This window comes from Convolutriloba macropyga, chromosome 9, assembly GCF_964194025.1.
Source record: "Convolutriloba macropyga chromosome 9, txConMacr16.3, whole genome shotgun sequence".
In the NCBI taxonomy this organism is placed as follows: Eukaryota; Metazoa; Xenacoelomorpha; order Acoela; family Convolutidae; genus Convolutriloba; species Convolutriloba macropyga.
The window spans coordinates 52,870,856-52,892,721 of NC_134476.1; the positions used below are offsets into that span (position 1 = coordinate 52,870,856).

Genomic DNA, 21,866 nt, shown 5'->3' on the forward strand with positions numbered 1-21,866 from the left:
TTAAAACTAATATTCTAATCACTAATAATTATTTCTGATGCTTTTTCTGTCCATGACTAGCTGAATAGGTATCTATAGACCGACCCAAACGAAATCTGAGCTGCCAATAACTTTTCATTTTGTAGGTCCAAATTGGTTTTATAGTGACGCCTTTTGTCTTATGTTGTTCTATCTGCTGTTTAGCTTCACTTCGGACTTGACTCTATATTGCTTCTGGTCAATTGAAATAATATGTGCTATCATTACACAGTTGTGCTTTAGGCAAGAGGCCATTTTATTGGTATAGAAGTTTTTGGCTGTGTCGATTTCCAGGACGACCTAGAGTCACATTACATTTATTAGTTTCTGATGACTTTTTGACCAATATTTTGTTTGATATTCTTGTGGAAACGGAACCATACGAAATCTGAGCTGTCATTTTTTTGTTTTGGCTCAACTTGACTCAAAGCTTCAGTCACCTCTAAATGGACTTTAAATCGGACCTGATCCACTGACACCCTGAAAAGTATCATTCTCATTAGGTTAACGGTTTGCACAAGGCCATAATGTTAGTTGAAATTGTTTCTTTTAACTAGTTAAAACAGTTCGAGTTTTTCACCTTTTTATGGTCAAAGGCAAGACTCCCTTACTACCAATCACTTTTAGGATCTCACTGTTTAACCCACAAGAACCACTAAAGGTCAATCATCGCAAAACGAGGACCTCATGAACCCTGCAAGAAGATTGCGTTGGATGTTTGCAAACAAGGGAGATCTGAATCCCATCATTATTGTGTTATCCCACGTAACGTGGCCAACCGGCATGACCACATGACAGAGTCATTCTAGAAATGTTACCTCCTAAGACATTCACGGTGCGATAGGTTTTGTTCACAACAAAATACAAGAAGTAGGAGGCGCTATGAGCGATGTAAGTCTCCACGAAGTTTTTTCCAATAATCCGCCCTCTTCCCAGGTTGAAAAGCAGCCAGTTGCAGCTATTTTGAGTCAAAGATTGATTGGTTCCAAGCGAGCTAGTTCTCAACCCAAAAAATAGAAAGCTAAGAAAGCGATTAAAGTCGTCTTCCAAAGACTTTTACGAACTTGTAGTGTCTTTCAGTCAAGCCAAACCGAAGAAATTAATGAATTAAGAAATTCTCCATCTTATGGGTAGAAAAATGAGACGATTCATTGCATCTCACGAAGAGCAAGCACGGAAAATTTTGTTTCCGTACCGCTTAATCGTTTCCGTACCGCTTACAGAGTTGCTTCGAGAATAATCGTTTCTGTACCGCTTTACTGAGTTGCTTCGAAAGCCGACAGGTGACGAAAATCTGCAACCAGTTGTGCCGCAAACATCGGAAACCCTGATGTTCAACTCACTGGATCTTATGACTTTGAAACCTATCGGCGGACCGCTTTTCTTCGAACGATTGCTGGCAGGACCTTTCTTGGCGCTGAAAGTGCCTGCGAAATGATAACCTGAAGGCTGGTCGAGGTCAGCAAGAACATTTGTAGAAAGGCAGCAGATGCAGCAAAAGAGTCATTGTTCAAAGAATGGGTGTCACATAGAGAGACAAGTCCTGGCAAACAATTCAAAGAATTTTCATTGACTGAAGAAAAAAACTAGACCTAGAAAAGGCAATGATTGGATTAGGAAGCCCATTTAGCAAAAAAATCCTAGCAAATTTTTGTTCAAACACCATTTTTTCGCTATACTTTAAAATTAGCGCAAAAAAAATTCCACGCCGCAAAACTACTCGCCGTTTCGCTCCACTTCATTTTTCGGCGTCCATCATTTCATTTTGGATTCGAAAATCATGAAAATGTGTGAACAGATCTTAAAAAGAAAACATAGCCGGAAAAAATCCGGAAATGACTCGAAGAAAATTGCCCAAACTTATGACTAAACAACTAGAACAACTATAGTGAAACCTAAACCTCCACAATGGCCATAAAAATTAAGGAAGAACAGAAACGGCATTCAAAAACAAATTGAACAAAAAGAAACTATAAAAACTTAATGAGGTTTTGTTAATAGTACAAGGAAACATAGAGCCGAATAAGGATCCTCTGCAATTACAGTAATGAAAAGCTTGAAAAACAATGGGCATGTCATAATAGGGTAAGAAACTTGTCTAAGATTAAGAAAAAAGAAAAACTGCAAAAAAAAAAGAGAAATGGTTTAAAATTTCTCAATTTTTCTGTAATTTTTTCTAAGAAAAAAATGATTTATACCAACAAAACTTTTATCAACGGGTATCTGAAAATTCCATTAGTAATAAGCTTCTATTCAAATCTCACTTAGAGCAGTTAAACAAAAAAACGTGAGAAAATCATTAAATTTCGGCTAAAAATCAGCAAAACTGATCAAAAACCTCCAAATTAGCATTAAAAATCAAATTAACCACTTGAAACCTTCTATCCCTATCAAAACAAGCCTGAAACTAAAACAATATCATAATCAAACCTCATAACTATCAATAGTTGCAACAAACTGCTTTTGAAAGCCGCAAGTGAACAAAGAAAGTGCGCTCGCTTGAAGAAAATTTCTTTCACACATCAATTTCTCGCTCTCTCAAAAACAGCGGTATGAACAAAAACCACTCTATTTTCACTCGAATCTTCATTTAGCGTCCGAGTCTTTCAAAACCAATAAATAGCTTTTGCGAGGTTTAAACAAAGGCAGCGCTTCATTATTAGAACACACGTATTGCCTTTTAAAACTATTCGTCCAGAAAATGAAACAGAAAAGAATATCAAAAACAGAATTCAAATTGCCGCACATAAAAAAATCTTAACAAACGAAAACTCTTTCATGCTATCACTTACACCACTCTATCACTAACACTTTAACAAGCACTTTGGAAGTAGCGCATTTTAACTACTCGATTTTCGTTCCTCTTAACTCCAGTGAGACTAAAAACATCCGACTAACGTCAGGCGAATTGCTCACAAACGACCGGCGAGCGGTTGGCTTCGTCAGTAGCTAGCCACGGCTAGTGAAACTAGCTTTAGAATAATTGAGGGGGCGTAAAGTGATGGCAGCGGGTGTGCAAAACAGGATTGGGTGACTGATGTGGGGGCGGTGGATGGGTGGGTGGGTTAAGGAATCAATTTCTAAGAACCGCACTTCACACCATAAGAATAAGTCTCCGAAACAGTTTCTGTTAACCGCATATTGAAGACTATTGAGCTGACCATCGATGATGACATTAAGACACATAACAGCAGCTGAAGTGCGGCATCAACAAAGGGAGGAGAGAGAGAGAGAGAGAGAGAGATATAGTTAGTGTGAGAGAGGGAGATATATAAATCGTGAACAAGAAAGACCAGGAAAGAAACCCTAACTGACAGAGAGAGAAAGAGATACGGATATTTTTCATGATGGGATTCGACTCTGCAACTTGTAGTTTTCTAGCCTTGTTAGTAAACAAATCATATAGAAAAAACTGAAAGAAAAAATTAAAAGGTTTCAGTTTTGCAGTTATTTCAAAACAATTCTTTGTCTCAAAAGTTCTGTCAATTAACCCATCTCCGAGACTTGAAAAGTTCTTTTGGCCAGTAATTGTCGTTAAACTCAGAAAAGGAAAACAATAGCAAACTTTAACAAAATCTTCCTAAAAATCAAGATAATAAAATCTTCAAAACAAATTTGTTTTCTGAAGAGACTATCCATTATCCCTATTTCAAGCTCTAAATAGTTTTGACTGGCTCATAAAGATCCATAAAATTGGAACACGGTAACAATTTTCGGAAAATTCGAAAAAGTTAAATTTTTCAAAAAATTGCTAAAGCTAGAGTCATTAACATATTGATAACCATTCCATTAAATCTAGCAACTATGAGAGAGCTTATTATCATACCTTGGTGTGGTTCCCTAGGACCCTGGTGCCGGAAAAAAATCAAAGATTAAAAACTTGAAAAAACTGCGAATAAATTTATTTTTTGAAAATTGATGATATTACAATCTTCAAAATCATTCCATTACAACTAGAAGCTATGCAGTAGCCTATAATCAAACCCTAGAGGAGTTTCCGCGGCTCTTGAGGCCAGACAAACAAAAAATGACAAAAAAAATTAAAAATCTAAAAAAAAATTTATAAGAAAAAAATTGCTAAAACTTGTGATATTAAAAAGTTGAAAAATAATTCATGACAAATAAAAATTTTCCAGTAACTTATTATCAAACCCTAACGGAGGTCTTCTGACCCTTGAGGCTCAAAAAACTTGAATAATTACTATAAATGTCAAAAATGGAACAAAAATGGCAAAAATTGTCAAAAAAATCCTATAAGTCGTGATGTTGAAATCTTGCAAGACATTCAATTACATCTAAAAAGTATACAGTAACCTACTTTCAAACACTAGAGGAGGTTCCTTGGCTCTTGAGGCTTAAGAAACCTAAAAACCGACAAAAAAAATTTTAAATAACTTGAAAAGCCAGTTTTATCAAAAAATTGCCAAAATTTGTGACATTAAAAAGTTGAAAAACTATTCCATGGCCAACAAAAATTTGTCAGTACCTTATTTTCAACTCTCTTAGGATGTTTTCTGGCCCCTGGGTCTGGAGAGGCTTGAATAAGGAAAACTTTCAAAAAAAATTTGAAAAAATTGCACTTTTTGTCAAAAAAAACGCTAAAATTCGTGATGTTAAATGTTGAGAGCATTCCATTACCACTGGAAACTATGCAGTAACAATTTATTAAAACCTGTAGGAGGTTCATTGACACCTAGAGCGAATTAAAATCAAGAAATGTCAAAAAAAATCCAAAAAGCTTGAAAAAAATTGTAAAATAGTAAAATTTTGCGTGTTTTTAACGAGCGGTTGTTCGTCAGTAGCTAGAAACAAGTGGAGGGGAGGGGGGTGCTCCGAGGGCTGGGGCGGGGGGGGGGGGCAAGAGTGGGTGGGGGTGGGGTAACAGCCCGCAGGGGGCAATAGTGGGGGGGGGGGTCAACAGTGGAGGGGTCTTCAACCTCTAAGAACCGCCCTTCACGCCATAAGTTTAAATCTCCAAAACAATTTGAGCTGCAACAGATTGAAAGGCTCTAAGAACACTTAATGCCCGCTGGGCGCTACCATTCAAGGCACAAAATGGATAGATTGAAAACATGACAGTGGCAGCATACCAATAAACTATCACAATCCGACTACAAATAAAAACCTAGCTGACAGACTGTCGGATATTAGCCGCGATATAGAACTTTGATAATCCTTGTTTAGAAAGATCACGGAGACAAATGACAACACAAATTTCGAACGCAAATATATTTCATGTAATATAGCCTTGCAGACATCAAGTTTCAATGACCTCTATTAAAGTTCAATAAAATTTTAATTTTCAATTAAGATTTAAAAAGTGAGTGCAAAGTTACATTCTTGAGCGAGTTCAGCATAGTATGATAAAAAAAGACGTTTGAACTAAAAACCCATACGAAGAGAGTAATAATCGACGTCGTGCACATAGGACCAGAAAATCACACAAAAACAACCCAGGAAAACAGTCGCTCTGCAACTTCTTGCCGCTTGATCAGAAGGTCAAAACAAAAATAAGAGGACGAGCAATTAAAAATATAGTAGAAAGATTGACAGAAAATAGCCGCAATAACTTCGCAGATCTGCAATCTCAAAAAAAGGCGACGCAAAAAGAAACTTTTCATTAAATGATGAGATGTTATATTTTATTATGAATATGTATGTAACTTATTGCTGTTTCTATTAGCTGCTTTTAAATAATCTTCAAATAGAATGACACACACTCACTTGGCCTTATCTCTTTTGGTACGAATTTTAAAAAAATCAATTTCAGAGTGAAGAAGTCATTTTTGAGAGTAAGGTAAGTCACCTGTGACCAAAAGTTTAATCACGCGAATGAGCAAGAAAACTCGCTCCACTAAGAGTAAAAAATGACGCCACGCATGCAACTCAGTAGAAAATGCATGAACGAATGAAAAAAATAGCAGATTTGAAGTGCTTGTGACGCCCTATGGTTGTAACAAAAAATCTTGACGACGAAAAAAAACCAAGAGAAGGCCAATAATAGCCCCAGCTATCGCTGTGCGGCTATTAAAAAACGACAAATAAAAAAAGTCCTGAAACAGAATCGAAAGAGCTGAAAAAAAGATCAACCTAACATCAGTAATTGCAAAGAAAAACCATATAACTAAATATATGACAACGCATGCACGAAAACGACGTGCACGAAAACTAAGTATATGACAACGCATGCACGAAAACGACAGAAATAGAAACTCAGATAAAAATAACGAGACACCAAAGAATCCAAAATACGGCTCGTTAAAAATTTACACAAATCTGGCGGAAAACCACTGGTCTGAAGGCTCAGGAAAACTAATGAGAAACCAGTTTAAAAAATACAGTAAAAATACAGAAATGAGAAATCTGTTAAAATGTTAAAATTTTAACAAGATGACACCAAATTGATTGAAAAATAACCTTATTATTGAAGTCCTGACAACATCACATAATTCAACTTTGAGAAAGAATATAACATCTTTATTATTTCCAACGAGAAGCAAAAAGACAAAAGTTACAACAGCTGAAGGCCAGATTCAAAAACTCAAGAAGTATTCAAAAAATTACATCCAAATCAATAAAAGTTTTAGCAATAATTTAAACACCGGTAAAATTTCCAATTTTCTAAGAAAACAAATGGGTCGAATAATAAATACCAAAAATATTAAGTGGCTGCATTAGATAGGTTCACTTCCTCTCCATTAGAAAGCCAATTGGAACTGCCATTAATGACAATGAATATCAAGACAGCAATAAGAACAACAATAAGGCAAAACAATCTCACCAACTGACAGGGCACAGACTGTGCACAGTAGAAAATCAATACTTCACAAAATTTCTAGGATTTTTTTAAAAAAATGTTTCAAAAGAAAACCAATGAGAGCTGTCTTAAAAAATTAAAACTTTTTGACAAGACAGCGAAAACGAAAGCAAATACTGACAAAAATCAACAAATTAATTACATGTTTTGAACACAAGTAGCGTTGAATTCGCAAAATTCAAAGAATATAAACAGTCAAACTTTTCGCCTAATGAGAAAGACGCTGGCTGCGTCTGTGATCAACGACACTGTGATCAAGTCATGCAACAACAAAAAAAATACCGGCAAATCTGACAAATTCACTATTATCTGACAAAAACAAGTAATGCTTAAAACACTATCTATGAACCGAGACCAGTAAACACTTTCACTATTGTCTAAAGAAACTTGTCAATAATTATACTATGTGACGAAAAAATGAAAACAATAAATACGGGCGAAAATGGACGATTCGCTAATATATATCTTTGATACCATATGGTTGTAAAACCATGAAAACAGTTAGCTGTCCATGAAAAGATGCAAACATCTAGACAGCAAAAGAACACATGCAAAAATAATAATAGCAGTTGTGAAGAAATATCATTAGAAACATAAATAAAATTGACGCTTGTGAAAAAATAACTCAAAAACCAAAATTTTATTCAACCATCAAATTCTCACTCCTATTTTCAAGCAATTTAAAAAAATTCTCATCCTTGAGCAGTTTTTTGGCTCCCTGAACTGCATAAGCTTGCTATATCATAACTCAAATGTGGCTACAAAGCCTGAATAATTCCGAAAGACTCGACGTAGATAGCTTACTACAATTTTTGAGGTAACGGAATAAGAACTTGATATCTTGAAGACGCAACGAGGTCAAGACGAATGCAAGAGGTCAATATAAACTGGTCAAGACGAATGAAAGACTTCGAGAAAACACTACAACTGTATTTTTTAAACATTGAATCAACACTGTTCATTCGTGCGGATTTTAGAACTTAAGTAACAAACTTTAAACTTATATTGGTATGCAAAGATCATCTATTCGATGAACATAACTATATACTGAAGAAAAAAATCTTCAAATCTTTAAAACATTTCGAAATCTTATGTATTTAAGTAACTTATTACATACAGTAAACTAACAACTTAAACAACATCCACCGTAAATTTGCACCTTCGAAGTTACTGATTTCTCCTAGACGGTCCAAAAACAGAAGTGAAACAAATACTGAACAGATATAACAAAACAAGGAAAATTACTTAAAAAAACAAATGAAATTATCGTGTAGGTTAAATACATTTATACCAATAAAATACCCGGAGAAAATAACATCTCCAAAAAAGGCCCAAAGATATCCTGCAATTTATCCTAAATTCAGAGAAAAAGCAAAAATTAAAACATACCCGGCAGATTGCCGGAAGATAGCCGCCGTTGATTCCAATAAGCATGATTGGAATTGAAAGAATTGAAGATATCGAAAAAAAAAGATTTTTGTACAAAAGCATTTTTTAAGTCCGATTTGTATTGTGGCATTTTGTAGTTCAACATACTTCTGTTTCTTAGAGAGAGGCTACAGGGGCTACTGTCAAGACCAATAAGCATAAGAGATGGTAACTAAAACTTAGGAACGACGTTCAAATATCGGGCATCTAAAATTGGGCTTTATGGGTTTATCCCGTTTCTATTTCAATTTTTTTATTCAATTTTTTATTCTGACTCTCTTCATTTTGAATTGCTTTGCTGAGCAACTGATGTTCAAATTCACTTTTAGCAGACTGAGAGAAGAGAGAAACTAGCCTAGAGAAGTCAAAAAGATTTCACGCAAAATGCTGAAAAAGCGGCAAAATGGTAAAGCGAAAAAGTTTGACGAAGTAAAAAAAAAATTAGGAGCGCTATAATAGGCGGCTGAGAAGATGAGGGCGGCTATTAAAAATCAAAACACAATTGGAAGCAAACCGAGTCAAGTTTGCCACATTTCTGTCATAAAAATTAAAACATACCCGGCAGATTGCCGGAAGATAGCCGCCGTTGATTCCAATAAGCATGATTGGGATTGAAAGAATTGAAGATATCGAAAAAAAAAGATTTTGGTACAAAAGCATTTTTTAAGTCCGATTTGTTTTGTGGCATTTTGTAGTTCAATATACTTCTGTTTCTTAGAGAGAGGCTACAGGGGCTACTGTCAAGACCAATAAGCATAAGAGATGGTAACTAAAACTTAGGAACGACGTTCAAATATCGGGCATCTAAAATTGGGCTTTATGGGTTTATCCCGTTTCTATTTCAATTTTTTTATTCAATTTTTTATTCTGACTCTGTTAATTTTGAATTGCTTTGCTGAGCAACTGATGTTCAAATTCACTTTTAGCAGAATGAGAGAAGAGAGAAACTAGCCTAGAGAAGTCAAAAAGATTTCACGCAAAATGCTGAAAAAGCGGCAAAATGGTAAAGCGAAAAAGTTTGACGAAGTAAAAAAAAATTAGGAGCGCTATAATAGGCGGCTGAGAAGATGAGGGCGGCTATTAAAAATCAAAACACAATTGGAAGCAAACCGAGTCAAGTTTGCCACATTTCTGTCATAAAAATTAAACATACCCGGCAGATTGCCGGAAAATAGCCGCCGTTGATTCCAATAAGCATGATTGGGATTGAAATAACAAGATATTGAAAAAAAAGATTTTTGTAAAAAAACATCTTTTTAAGTCCGATTTATTTTGATGGCATTTCGAGGTTGAACATACTTCTGTTTTAGAGAGAGGCTACAGGGGCTACCATCAATAACAATAAGCATTAGAGATGGTAAATAACACTTATAGGAACGACGTTCAAATAGCGGGCAGCTAAAATTGGGCTTTATGGGTTTATCCCGTTTCTATTTCAATTTTTTTATTCAATTTTTTATTCTGACTCTGTTCTTTTTGAATTGCTTTGCTGAGCAACTGATGTTCAAATTCACTTTTAGCAGAATTAGAGGAGAGAAACTAGCCTAGAGAAGTCAAAAAGATTTCACGCAAAATGTTTAAAAGGCGGCAAAATGAGGTAAAGCGAAACATTTTTTTATTCGACGAAGTAAAAAAAAATAGGAGCGCTATGATAGCCGGCTGAGAAGATGAGGGCAGCTATTAATTACTTAGCAACTAAATATCTCAAGAATACCATCAATTGGAACAATTTAAATTTAGAAAAAAATCCAAAACCAGTAAATTTTTGCTCAAAGTTTTGTAATTTTTGTTCAGTTTATGATGCTAAAAACACAACAAAAGAACCACCATCCAAGAACCTCAGCAAAAAACATTCAAAAAATATGCTGGCCGCTCTAATTCGTTGGGATACATATACAAAATGTGTTTATAAAATCAACATAACAGTTAAAAACGGGAAAATTTATCACAAAACCTGAACTAACTAACGAAAACACTCAGAACGTCTAAAAAACACTTGACTTGAACATGATACCACAACCTAGTAAAATCATTTCCATTCAAAAAATGATCGTAAACTAAAGAAAACTGCTCTGCTAAAATGCTGCACGTGATCAGCTGTTAAAATTCGTACGTAAAAACTCTTAGCATTTTTACGTGTGGCATTGACTTTTACTTACTGATTCAGATACACTCAAAAACTATCAAATACGAAGAAGCTTCAACAATACTCCTCCTCGAGTCGAAAAGAGTGCCCCAATACAATCTAAATCGTTTGGATTGTAAAAAAAAACCAAGACGAGACCAACAATAACCCCGCTATTGCTTCGCGGCTATTAAAAATCAATGACTAGCCTGGTAGTCATATGAGAGTCCCTCTTCTATCACATCGATGTACTGGTCCAAGTAACTCTTCATGTTCTCCAAGTGGCTGCTCTCCAACTCTTGGAACTTCTAAAAGAACAAGCCAACCAGAATTAATTCTTAAATTCTAAAGTTGATAGCTTAATAAGTACCAAAATCAATACACTAAAAGTACTTACATCTGTAGCAGTAGAAAATTTTTCTACAAAGACATCTTTGCTCTTCCCATATCGATCAATCACATTCCTGTATTCGTCCACTAAAATGAACATGAACGCAATATGTTCAATTGTCTGTTCAAATAACTTCGACGACAATGTCACGTCTTAATTTAACTAATTGTAGTTTTGGCAGTCCACTATTATTGGAGGAAAGGCTTTGAAATCAAGTTTGGCATTTGAATCAAGTTTGGCTTTGAAATCAAGTTTGGAGGTTCAACAATTCATAACAATGAAAGAAATATAAAACAACTTGACATGGAGCTTGCTCAGCGGTGTATGTATGTCAAGTTGTCTTATATTTCTTTTATTGTTATGAATTTTTGAAACTCCGTGTACAAACTAGATTTTAAAGCCTTTTAACACCCAACAAAATGCTGCAACATTCTCATTGCATAGAAATTAAATACATAACTCTAAGTCAATGGCTCATCAGCTTGACATATATTCTGCGACACTATTTTGCTTGTTTAATTTGGTAGTTATAATTACTAACTTGTTCTTCTGACGACGGTGTCTGCTTTGTCAAACTCCCGACTGCCACTGCTTTTGGAAGATGTCTTCGCCAGCTTCTCTCGTTCAAAACATTTAGCAATGTACTTCTCTTCCGACTAAAAAATCACCAAGTGCCAGCTGCTAACTGATTAACTTCAATCCAGGAAGCACACTTTTGTAAATTTTACTGATAAGTAAAGTTTACAAAAGTGATAAGTAAAGTTTTCAATACCTTGTAAACTTCTTCTGTGAGCCGGTTGATGTTTTTGACAGCCTCGTGAGTGGAAGATAATGAGTCCAGCGTCTAAACAGAAACAGGCAAATTAGGCAAGTATTTAAAGCACTTTTCAGCATTCAATTGTTCCGTTCAAGGAAGTATTTTTTCATTTAATTCATATAATTCACACAATTCATATAATCAAAACCCTCAACGAAACTAAGGTATTCAAACAAGTTCGGCGCCGACCTCAGTTCTAAAGAAACCCGAAATAGAAATTAGTTATGCTTTACAAGTCCAATGACTGACCGTGACAAGTACATAAAGCAGCTGATCATTCGCTAGTTAAATGGTTTTCTACGCTCATTTGTAGCGCATTCAGTAGAATGCATCTGAAACTAATATAAGCAGAATTGTCAAATCAATGTAGCCAACTACCAACATAACCGACAATCGTCGGACAAGTATCTCTCAAACGAAAGTCTCAGTCTCAATTCTGTTAGCGAGCCAACTAGAAGCTTCAAATGCTGATATTAGAGCTTATTATAGACCACTGCGTAAATTAAAAAAGAAACGATTTTATCAAATTTTATTCCATTTTTAAAAAGTTGCTCAATTAGGTTCAGTAGCTTCAATGTGATCAAGGAGAAATTCAGATTACGCAAAACGCAAGAAGTCAAGGCCAACAACGCCTACTGTAACGTTAGTTGGGTGAAGCAAAAAATTTGCATCAAAAGCACATCCTAAAAGGAAAAACAACCTGAAAGATGTCAGGCAGAAGGCAATACAGAAAAACGATTAAACAAGGCTGTAAAACGCCAGAAGAACAATTCACAAAGGTTTATTTCCAATTTGACAAGCAGTTTGACAGCATTTTTTTCGTTTGAACCATTTGAACCTTTTAAATAAACAGCTGGCTTTGGGAAAAAAAGTACGTCAATGACATGAAATGGAATCAGTAGTAAGACACACAATTATATAAACATAAACCGAATTACGTCGGAAGAACTGCTCCCGGACGACAGGTGGGGGGGGGGCAATTTAAGTAGGGGGTGCAGCTTAAAATTGTTTTATGGGTGCAAACAAGCGCGGACTCCACATGGCTTTAAGCCCCGGACCTCCACGATGCCAGTCAACATCTTAACCACTACGCTACAATGTCTCAGATTCCAATATACTCACAATCGGTTATCAACAAACTTTCGTTCAGGAAGAGAGCAACGTAGGTCACTCAAAAAGGAAAAAAAGCCTCGAGTCACTCAAGAAGTCGATGTTCTAGAAAAAGCAAAAACGGTCGCAAAAATTTTGCTCAACAAAGACAACAACAAAACAATTGCCTCAAACAAATAACAAGAGGATTAATCAAGTACTAAGTTAAGACATACCGAGCATATAATTTCAAATTTTCAGAGCAGCTCAAGCGTAAGAAGAAAGTTGGCGAAAAGAATAAATTTGTTCGTTTAATGAAAACAAACCAATATCATTTAGCTATTAAGAGCCCCACTGATATTACTCCGGGACAAATGTTTTCTTTAGTTGCTTGATTAACCAAAGCAAAACCAGAGTAAAATATGCAAATTAGGACAAATCAAAAACCTTCAAGTAAAATTAAAAGAACCTCGAGAATTATCAAATCTAGTGACGATCTCCTAAGCAACGCCGAGTCCCATCAGCCATGTTCCTATCAAGGTGCGGTACAAATACTCAAAACTTTACTCATAAACTGAGTGCAATGAAGGTCCACATACAGAAGTCGACCAAACAGTTCTGGAAAGAATAAACCGTTGGAACTGAGAAATCAAAAAAAAATTTTGGAGATTATCAAGCGGGCAAAACTGTTTTTCCAGGGCCATTATGGCAGAGCAGCAGAAGTTTTGCCTTCCGAAGCTTTTGCGCCGGTAGCCAGGCACCTCTTAAAGCTCTGAAAACATGCTTCCCACAGAATTAAGACTAGTGTAGTTCAAACTTTTGCAGTGTACCGGATCACATCAATCGCAAAATGCTTTGAAAGCACTGACTAAATTAGTTTGCATAGGTTGCGAATTTGTTTCACAAGCTCTATGCAGTGCATCACCATCAGCATGGTTGCAAAAGAAGCGCGCTATTTGTCCTATTGCAGTGGGGGAAGTCTTGAGGATGCGAATAGCCAAAAGCGTAATGCTGAAAACAGTTACTAATTCAAGACCTGACACTGCAGCTTTTACTTAACACAGCCAGTCATTTTCATGACACATTATCAGTAAAAGCAGAGTCCTACAAGGCAACACGCACGCTACTTTTTTGTTTTATACTCGGAATCATTACAGAGAAAACTCAGGAATCGTCTCCAGAAGACCTCGTCAAATCATGGAACCTTTCATGCGAGCTTGGACCCGATCGCGGCCTCTACCTAATGCCCACTAATGTGAACTGCAGTCTACATTGGACTTAGGCAAACTTGACAAAAGAAAACAAAATGATACTTCCCGACTTGAGGTTGTCAAAACTGCAATCGGATCCCCAGAGTGTGTCTGAAAGAAACTTAACAAAATGAGAGGGAAAAATGGTACCAGCTAAAATATGAACTACCTCGACGACCCTCAGTGATCCTTCAGTATCTTACGCGACAGCATTCGGGCTCCCAAAATTGTGTATGTACTCCATGCGCTACAAAAGTCCACCAATCCAGTTATTAAATCGTTAAAAGAATTTGATGCACAAAAGCACGAGAACCTTGAGAACATCCTTGGTGGTTCTTCTACAAGAATCTTGAACAAAAGCACCCTACCCATAATCCTATCAGTTTTGGGTGTTCTCCAACGCCAAGACAAGTATAAAGAAGCATACGTTGGTTGTGTTTTGTCCTCTGAAGACTTCTTTCGCTGTCTCTTTAACTTCTCTCAACGTCTGTCTACAAGCTGGAGAATGGTTGTCAGCTCCTCATTCAAGCTCTGGGGCTTCATACGGCACCAAATGAGTTGCTGGTGCAAAAACGATATGAGCAACAGCTTTCTAGTTTGCTGTTTTACAATACTTACTCGCCCAACCGCAGGGGAGATTGTTTGAATCATTGTCACCTGATGAGTGGAGATATTTATAACCTTTGAGCGGGGCGTTTATATATATTTATAACTAATGAGCGGGGCGTGAAAATACTTGAACATTGAAGTACAATACAACCAACAGAAATCGAAAAAACGAAGTTATACAATACTCAGTCGTGAATTGATATTTCGGAGAGAAGTCAATCGTATCTAAGGTCAATATATAACATGAATGGGCTGCATGAAAAGTATTTAAAACTCTTTAAAAACTCAATAATCCCTAACGAACTGTTACTCGTTCTTTTCATCTGAGTGACCAAAATTTTGACAACAAAGCTGATGTTTTTTTGATGCCTCAGCATTTTAAGTCATTAATGACAGGCATCATCAGTTTTCTTAAACAGCATCATTGAATGTTTTGCAAATAATTGAGTCCCATAATGGGTAGCTTTCATGATTTGAAGCAAATTTGCTGCGAAGTTTGACTTTTTCAAATTTTCTGTGCAATCATTTACGAGTACAATTCACAGCATATACTGGTCAAAGGTTTCAGCTAATAGTGAATGGATTAATTGCAAAGGCATTTTGCATTTCCAGAAATAAGACTGAATATTCGTGTTTTGCCAGCTCATCTTACTCTTTCTATTACCTTGTCCCTTAATGGAATACATAAACGATGCTTTCTAATAGTGAATGATTTGATCTGTTCAAAGGCCTTTATATTTCTCAAAATTTTGGACAAAATGACAAATTATTAATCAAGTTAAATTTCGATTTTGCAAATAAATTCATTTTCCTTCTTTTGTTACTTTTTCAGATTTTTTTTGTTATTTTCGTATAAGTATGGGAAATATTCCATGTTGACTCTAATCGGCTGTTCCTGTGATAAATCTGATGATCAGGTCATTGGCTCACTCCCTTCCAATTCTTTGGATTATATTTGAGTACATGACTTTCTATGCTAGTATATCGTTCAAATTTTATTATTGTTGCCAAAAAATTTGCAAAGTGATCAGACAAGACTTCTAAGCTATCAATATATGAATGAAAAGAATTTTTAAAATTTGCTAAAATAGCCAAAAGTTACTAAATTTTTCTGAACTTTCTTTTGAAAAATGCAAATTTCAAAGATACTTTTGCAATTAATTTCTAGGCGCAGTGGTACTGCGTATGTTAGTCTGCAATGCCCTAAAAAGTTGTCTGAGCAAAGAAGGAGCTGCCATGAAAGTTTACCACTTCTTCCAAAAAAATGAGGAAACTAGATCAAAAAATTACATTATACTAATGTTATATTGCAACGTTTCATCATAATTAATATAACTATGACTATAGTCAACCAAATCACTCTTGAACAAAGAAAATCTGCAAAAAATTGCTCGACAAACACCAAAATGATTCAAATAATTGTTGCAACTTTGAGATTAAAACAATGAAAACTTCAGTTGAGAAGTATTATAAATGCTAATATTACAGATTTCGATTTTCTGCCAAATCAAGGACATTAATTCCACAAATATCAGTCCACGTGTTCTATACCACTGCAGCGAGAGCGAGTGGGGTGAGCAAGAGAAATCGGGGTTACGGGTGGAACGATGTGGAGTAGGAGGAGGAATTGAGGCGGGTTAAAAGGGAGAGGGTCAAACTCTAAGACCGACCCTTCATATCATGAGTTTATGTCTCTTAAACTAATTCGGCGAACCGCATACTTAGAAACTGGTGAGCCATAAGGCAGTAGGAAAAGTTACCTGTTTATCTCGTTTTTAAGGACGAAATGTCAAAAGGGTCAGCCGAAAAACCGGTCAAGCGAAAAATTTTATTAAAAAGACCGCAGCACAAAAATTATTGCTATAAACTTCGTTTGAGAGCAATTAAACAAACAGACAGGAAAATATTATGGTCAGACGGAAAAACTATCAAACGAAAAATGATAATAATAATAAATTATTTTCAAGAACAAACAATGCACTTGCCAGGACATCAAAGGCTTGAGAAGCCTGTATAAAGACGCCTCGGCTGAGCAGATTTAACGTTTAATCACTTCTGTTATCTTAATCGAATATTGATTAAACTATTTTTCACCAAAAGGAGCAAAAAAGACCTTCGGTACCACATATGTAATTGTCCCGAAAATTATGTAAAAACGATTTGGTGGTTACAAAATGCAGTCTCAAGAAATTTTTTATTATGCCTCTATCTAAAATTACAATCTTATTATTAAGTCGCCTCACTCTCTTACGTATCATCTTTGTATTTTCTTCGGTTGTTTTGCTTGATTTTAGCTGGATTTTTCTTTTATCTGATTGTAATAACCTAACCTCTTCATTAAAAAACATCCATATAGAATTGTTTTGTTCTGCCTGTTTCTCTATTTAACGCTTTTATAAGAACTTTACAAAATTCGTATATGTGGAGTTCCCTCACAGTGCATAGTTTATGTTTCAGTCTTAAAGTCTCTACTAAATCGTTTCGCTTCAAATTAAATATAGTTCTCCAAATAAATCTTTGGTATTTTTCAATTTTTATGATCTTTGTTCTACTTGTTGTTCCATAGTTTAATGTCCCGTACTGAACAGCTGGTTGAATGTAGGTAATGTAGATTCTAATCAACCATGTACGGTCAAAAACTTTAAAAAATATCTTATTGTACTCGCATTTGGTATTATAGCTTTTGTAATTCCTTTTAAGTGCGCTTCAAATTCTAGCTTTCGATCAATTATCAAACATAGGTACTTCGAAGTGTGAATAGTTTCTATTTCTTGTCCATTCACCACAAACCTGTTACCCCAATGGCATGGAAATTCAACTATGTTTTTGTGACGTATTAATCGTAAGTTTATATTTTTCAAACCAGTCGCTGATTTTTTTCAAAATTTCATTTGCAATCAAAATTCCAGTATCGGATTTATAGTTGTGAAGTACTGATAAGTCCTCTGCAAAAAAATGTCATTTGAATCTCCGAAAATTCTTATGGAAGGTCATTTATATATATATATATATATATATATATAATATATATATTTATATATATATATATATATATATATATATATATATATATATATATGAAAGAGAATAGGACCGAGCACATAACCTTGGGGAACATCCGTATCTATCTTTTGTAGGTTAGACTTTCTGGCTACAGCGATGACAAATTCTGTTGGAAAGATAGTCTCGCAAAATTACAATGCACTGGTCTCGCAAAATTGCTTGCACTGGTCCTCTTAAACCGTAATCTGCACACTTTTGTAGAAGCAATTTGTGATCAACAGAGTCAAATGCTTTCTTTAAGTCAAGGAACGTGCAGATACCATTTATTTTTTGCTATCATTGGTTCAGATTTTTTCAATTATATCTAATTGCTTCTAGAGTGCAGTGCTTCGTTTTTCTCGAAAACCAAATTGCTTGGAATGCAACAGACTAAACTCTTCGAGAAAAGAAACTATTCTTGTTTTCAAAATTCGTTCATAAATTTTGCTGATTACAGGGAGCAAGATATAGGAAGATAATTGCTGCAATCTAGTTTGTTTCCTGACTTAAAAATGCAATTACTTTAGCTATTTTTAAAAACTTTGGAAATTTTCTTTCCGAGATCGCTCTATCAAGCAGAAAAGACAAAACGCCACTGGAGTTGACCAATTTTAAAAACTTATTGCTTATACCCATAAAGTCTTCAGACCCACTGTTCCTAAGGCTACTAATACATCTAGCAAATTCAAGAGGACTTGTTTTTCTAAGGAAAAGGGATGAACTACACTTGTTATTACTTTTTGGTTTCACATGGGTCGGTAGAACTGAAAGATTTTTTTTACCAACATTAACAAAATATGTGTTCAGGCTATCGGCGTTTAAGTTATTTATACAGAGCTGGTTATTATTTCGGCAATAATAACTAGGTAAGAACAACCGCATTATAGATCAACCGGAATAACGTAATTGCTACAAACTACTTTTGAGAGCAATTAAAGAGAATGATAAGAATCCTCAATTGTAAACTGAAAAAAGACATATTCTAAATCGTTGACAAGCAGACAGAACTAATAATGGAAGCAGAGTCTCTGCCACTCAAGTTTTCAACAGATTCATCCGAAGAGTTACTAATCACACCGCTTTCATCATCTCGTTGACCTTCAGCTGAAGTTGATTGAGAATTGATACTTTCCCTGAGAACTGTTTCACTTCGATTATGTGTGGGCGATGTATCCACATAAAATGCTCTCGCAAAACGCGGTTCGGTTCCGGAACTCTCAATTGATGGTTGATTAGAATTAGATAAAGCAACACTTTGAGGATTTGTTGACCCTGAGCTTGGCATTTTGACAGAAGATAATTGATTCTCCCTAAAATCGGCAGGTGGTTCGATTTGCTCTGCAATAAAGGTTTTGGAGGGTTGATGTCTCCTCCGAGGTGACCTGAACTTTTGAACTGATGATGTTCTCGCAAAAATTGTGAACTGGTTTTGTTCACTTTCCGATGACGTCAAAATTGAGCTGTCGTTTGTGTTATCCCTGTCTGATTCCTGAATTGCTCCTGCTTTTCCACTTGGATCCAAAACATCAGATTGAAAATAACTTTCAGGAGTTTCTCTAATGGCACTTCCGTTCTCTGCATCGTAAAACTGGTCTTCAAATAGTGTCAGACAATTCTCTAACGTGTCTACTAATTCATTTTGCATCTTTTCCAGAACCTCCAATTTCGATTTGTAAACGGGCACTTCTTTTTTCACAACATTTGCGGAGTACTTTCCAAATTTTTGCCACTCTTTTGCCAGCTTTCTACCTTCCAGGCGGTCATTGTCCAAATAGCAGCATAAATCTTGAAGTTGTTTGTTATCATTGGCTAGTTTCTTATTGATATCCTTTAGTTGTCTTAGTTCCTTCAAGTTGGTGCACAAAAGGTCATTGACCTCTACCATCCTTGTTTCGTGAGCCGAGATCATTTGGGCGTATTTCGCGCAGAGAGCTTCTAATTCCTGCCTCGTTAAACGGGAAAAATGGGAAATATCTATCGTAACACTACCCTGATCGGCTTCCATTGTAAAGCTGATAGCACGGAACAAAATTGGAGAAACGAAAACCTCGAAATCGAATTGAAAGGTGTTTTGTTTTAGTTACAACACATCACAAGCTATAAAATCTAATATGGCATAGAACACCAAAGCCAATAAGCAAAATGAGACAAAATTTAACCAAAAATGAATAATAAAAATAAAGACTTCGTTTGTCACAAATTTTCAAAACAAATTTGCGAGATTCTGCTACTGTTACACGAGAAACGCGACGCTGCAAGAAAGGTGGAACTAATTCTGCTCACAGTAACAAAGAGCCACAGAAGTGTTTATAAAGCATAAGACAATTGAATCGTCCGATACTGATAAAAAGTCATAAAGTATCAATTTTCACTCTCATCTGCTCAATACTACGTGATAGAACTTTACAGCCAGCAAATATTCATGATACACATCTTCGTATACATTGCTAATACATTACAATTGCTCTATCAATGGTAAAAATGTTCAATATTGAGCTTCGATTCGGTGCAGTGTTTATGAGTAACACAATTAAAACTATGTGCTTTATTTTGAGAAAATCAGAAAGCTGAGGCTTGTTAATAATCAAAGTTCTCTAGTTAAATTGTGCTCAATGATTTGATTAGAATTGTTGAAGCTCTTGGCTCTTTTCTAGTTTCAGTTCAGTCTGACCGATCGTTTAACCAAACATTTTCTTTCAACCATGAAAAATTATCACAATCAGACTTGTGTCTGATTTAGTAAAATGGTGAAACTGTGTAAAACAGTTTACCATCATATAATCCAAAATTGTTACGTTGTGGCACTAACGAACATGCGCGAAGTTGTTGTTCCGACGATTGTCGGTTATGCTTAACTGGTAAGAAAGAATTAATTTCTCCAATGAAAACTGTACAAATTACATCATAATGTTATCATATTGCATTGGAGGGGGGGGGGGGGGGACAGACAACGGGTTTATAGACAGTCACTTTTCAGTCTACCTCAGAGTTGAGTATATATATGTATGAATAAAAAGTATGAATAATGATGACCATTGCCGGCTCACACTCCGGAAGGCAAATCTCAGTAATCTTTTCCCTCAGTTCATAATCTGTGAACCTAGGCAAGTCTAAGAAATTGCTAAATCGCGACTTCATGCCATCAGAATTTACCCCGTTCACAGAATTCTATATCGAGATTTAACCAGTTCAGTCAATTCTAACGAAAATTCAAATCGTTCGACGAAAAAAAGACGATAAATCCAATACATAAATATCACCTAAATAGTAGAGAACTTCTTGACTCCTTATCAAACAGTTGCAACATGTTAGAATACCGATCAAACTATAGTCATAAACTTAGTGAGAATTAGAAAGAAAGTTTAACTTACCAGATTAGAAAGACAAAAGCAAATTGATTTTAATCAGAGAATTTATATAAATGAATCGTCAAGAAATGGTGCTTAGAATCAATATTCGGTTCAAATTGGCGAATCTAGATAACTAATATTAGAGTGAGATGATTTGATGTAAAATCTTCCCAGCATGTATTGAATGATTATGATATCACCGGAAATGTGAACGAATTCTAAGAAAAGTATAAATGCATACCATCTATGGTATCCCCTGCGACTGATTTCTGGGAAATTTGCAGATGCAAACAATATTGGGTAACCCTTGCGACCCCCACTGTAAATCATGGTGGTAAGATTAGTTTTCTATCTTAATTTCTTGCACTGATAATGGGTATACATATACAGCTAATTTTTGAGCATTTTTCATCTCCAAAATCAAATCACCATCTTGATCTAATAATCAGATCTCTCCTGTAAATCTCTAAATTCTACTGTAAAAAATCATTCTTGTTATTCTCTCATTTTGAGAAACTATTTTTTTCTACTTAGTTAAAAAACGCTTTTTATTCCGCTTGCGAAAACCCATAACCCAACATGACCCAAGTCGTAAAACTAATTTTAAAACAAAACTAATGTGTTGTTAACAGTCATAATCCTTTTCTGCTGAGTACCTTTTCTTTTCACAACTGTTTTGCCTGCTCAAACTACGATGGATAACCAGACAGTGAAGCTGCTGACCTACAGAGGAAAGGCACAGGACTTTCCAATCTGGAGCACAAGATTTGTGGCAATGATGCAGACGAAGAGACTTTACAAATCACTAATTGGGACAGAGGAGCAACCCAATTAGCCTGCACCACTAGCCAATGGGGCGAGCACCGACGAAAAGAAGAACCACAATGTGCTGAAGGATGCATATGAGAAAGAAGTTGCAGACATCAAGGA

At 35.6% G+C, this 21,866-nt stretch overlaps 2 protein-coding genes across 2 annotated transcripts in view; both read right to left on the bottom strand.

Annotated features, from left to right (window-relative positions):
* Positions 1-21,866, bottom strand: part of LOC142346267 (F-BAR domain only protein 2-like) — a 61,738-nt gene that overhangs the window by 23,050 nt on the left and 16,822 nt on the right. The window contains exons 4-7 of the mRNA XM_075398782.1: positions 11,552-11,623; positions 11,321-11,435; positions 10,786-10,865; positions 10,598-10,696 (exon numbers count right to left, since the gene is read on the bottom strand). Of these exons, the coding sequence (XP_075254897.1) occupies positions 10,598-10,696; positions 10,786-10,865; positions 11,321-11,435; positions 11,552-11,623 (366 nt within the window). The remainder of the gene's footprint in view (positions 1-10,597; positions 10,697-10,785; positions 10,866-11,320; positions 11,436-11,551; positions 11,624-21,866) is intronic.
* Positions 18,526-20,864, bottom strand: LOC142345842 (uncharacterized). The gene has a single exon (XM_075398250.1). The coding sequence runs from the start codon at positions 19,589-19,591 to the stop codon at positions 18,569-18,571; it is 1,023 nt and encodes a 340-aa protein (XP_075254365.1). The 5' UTR covers positions 19,592-20,864; the 3' UTR covers positions 18,526-18,568.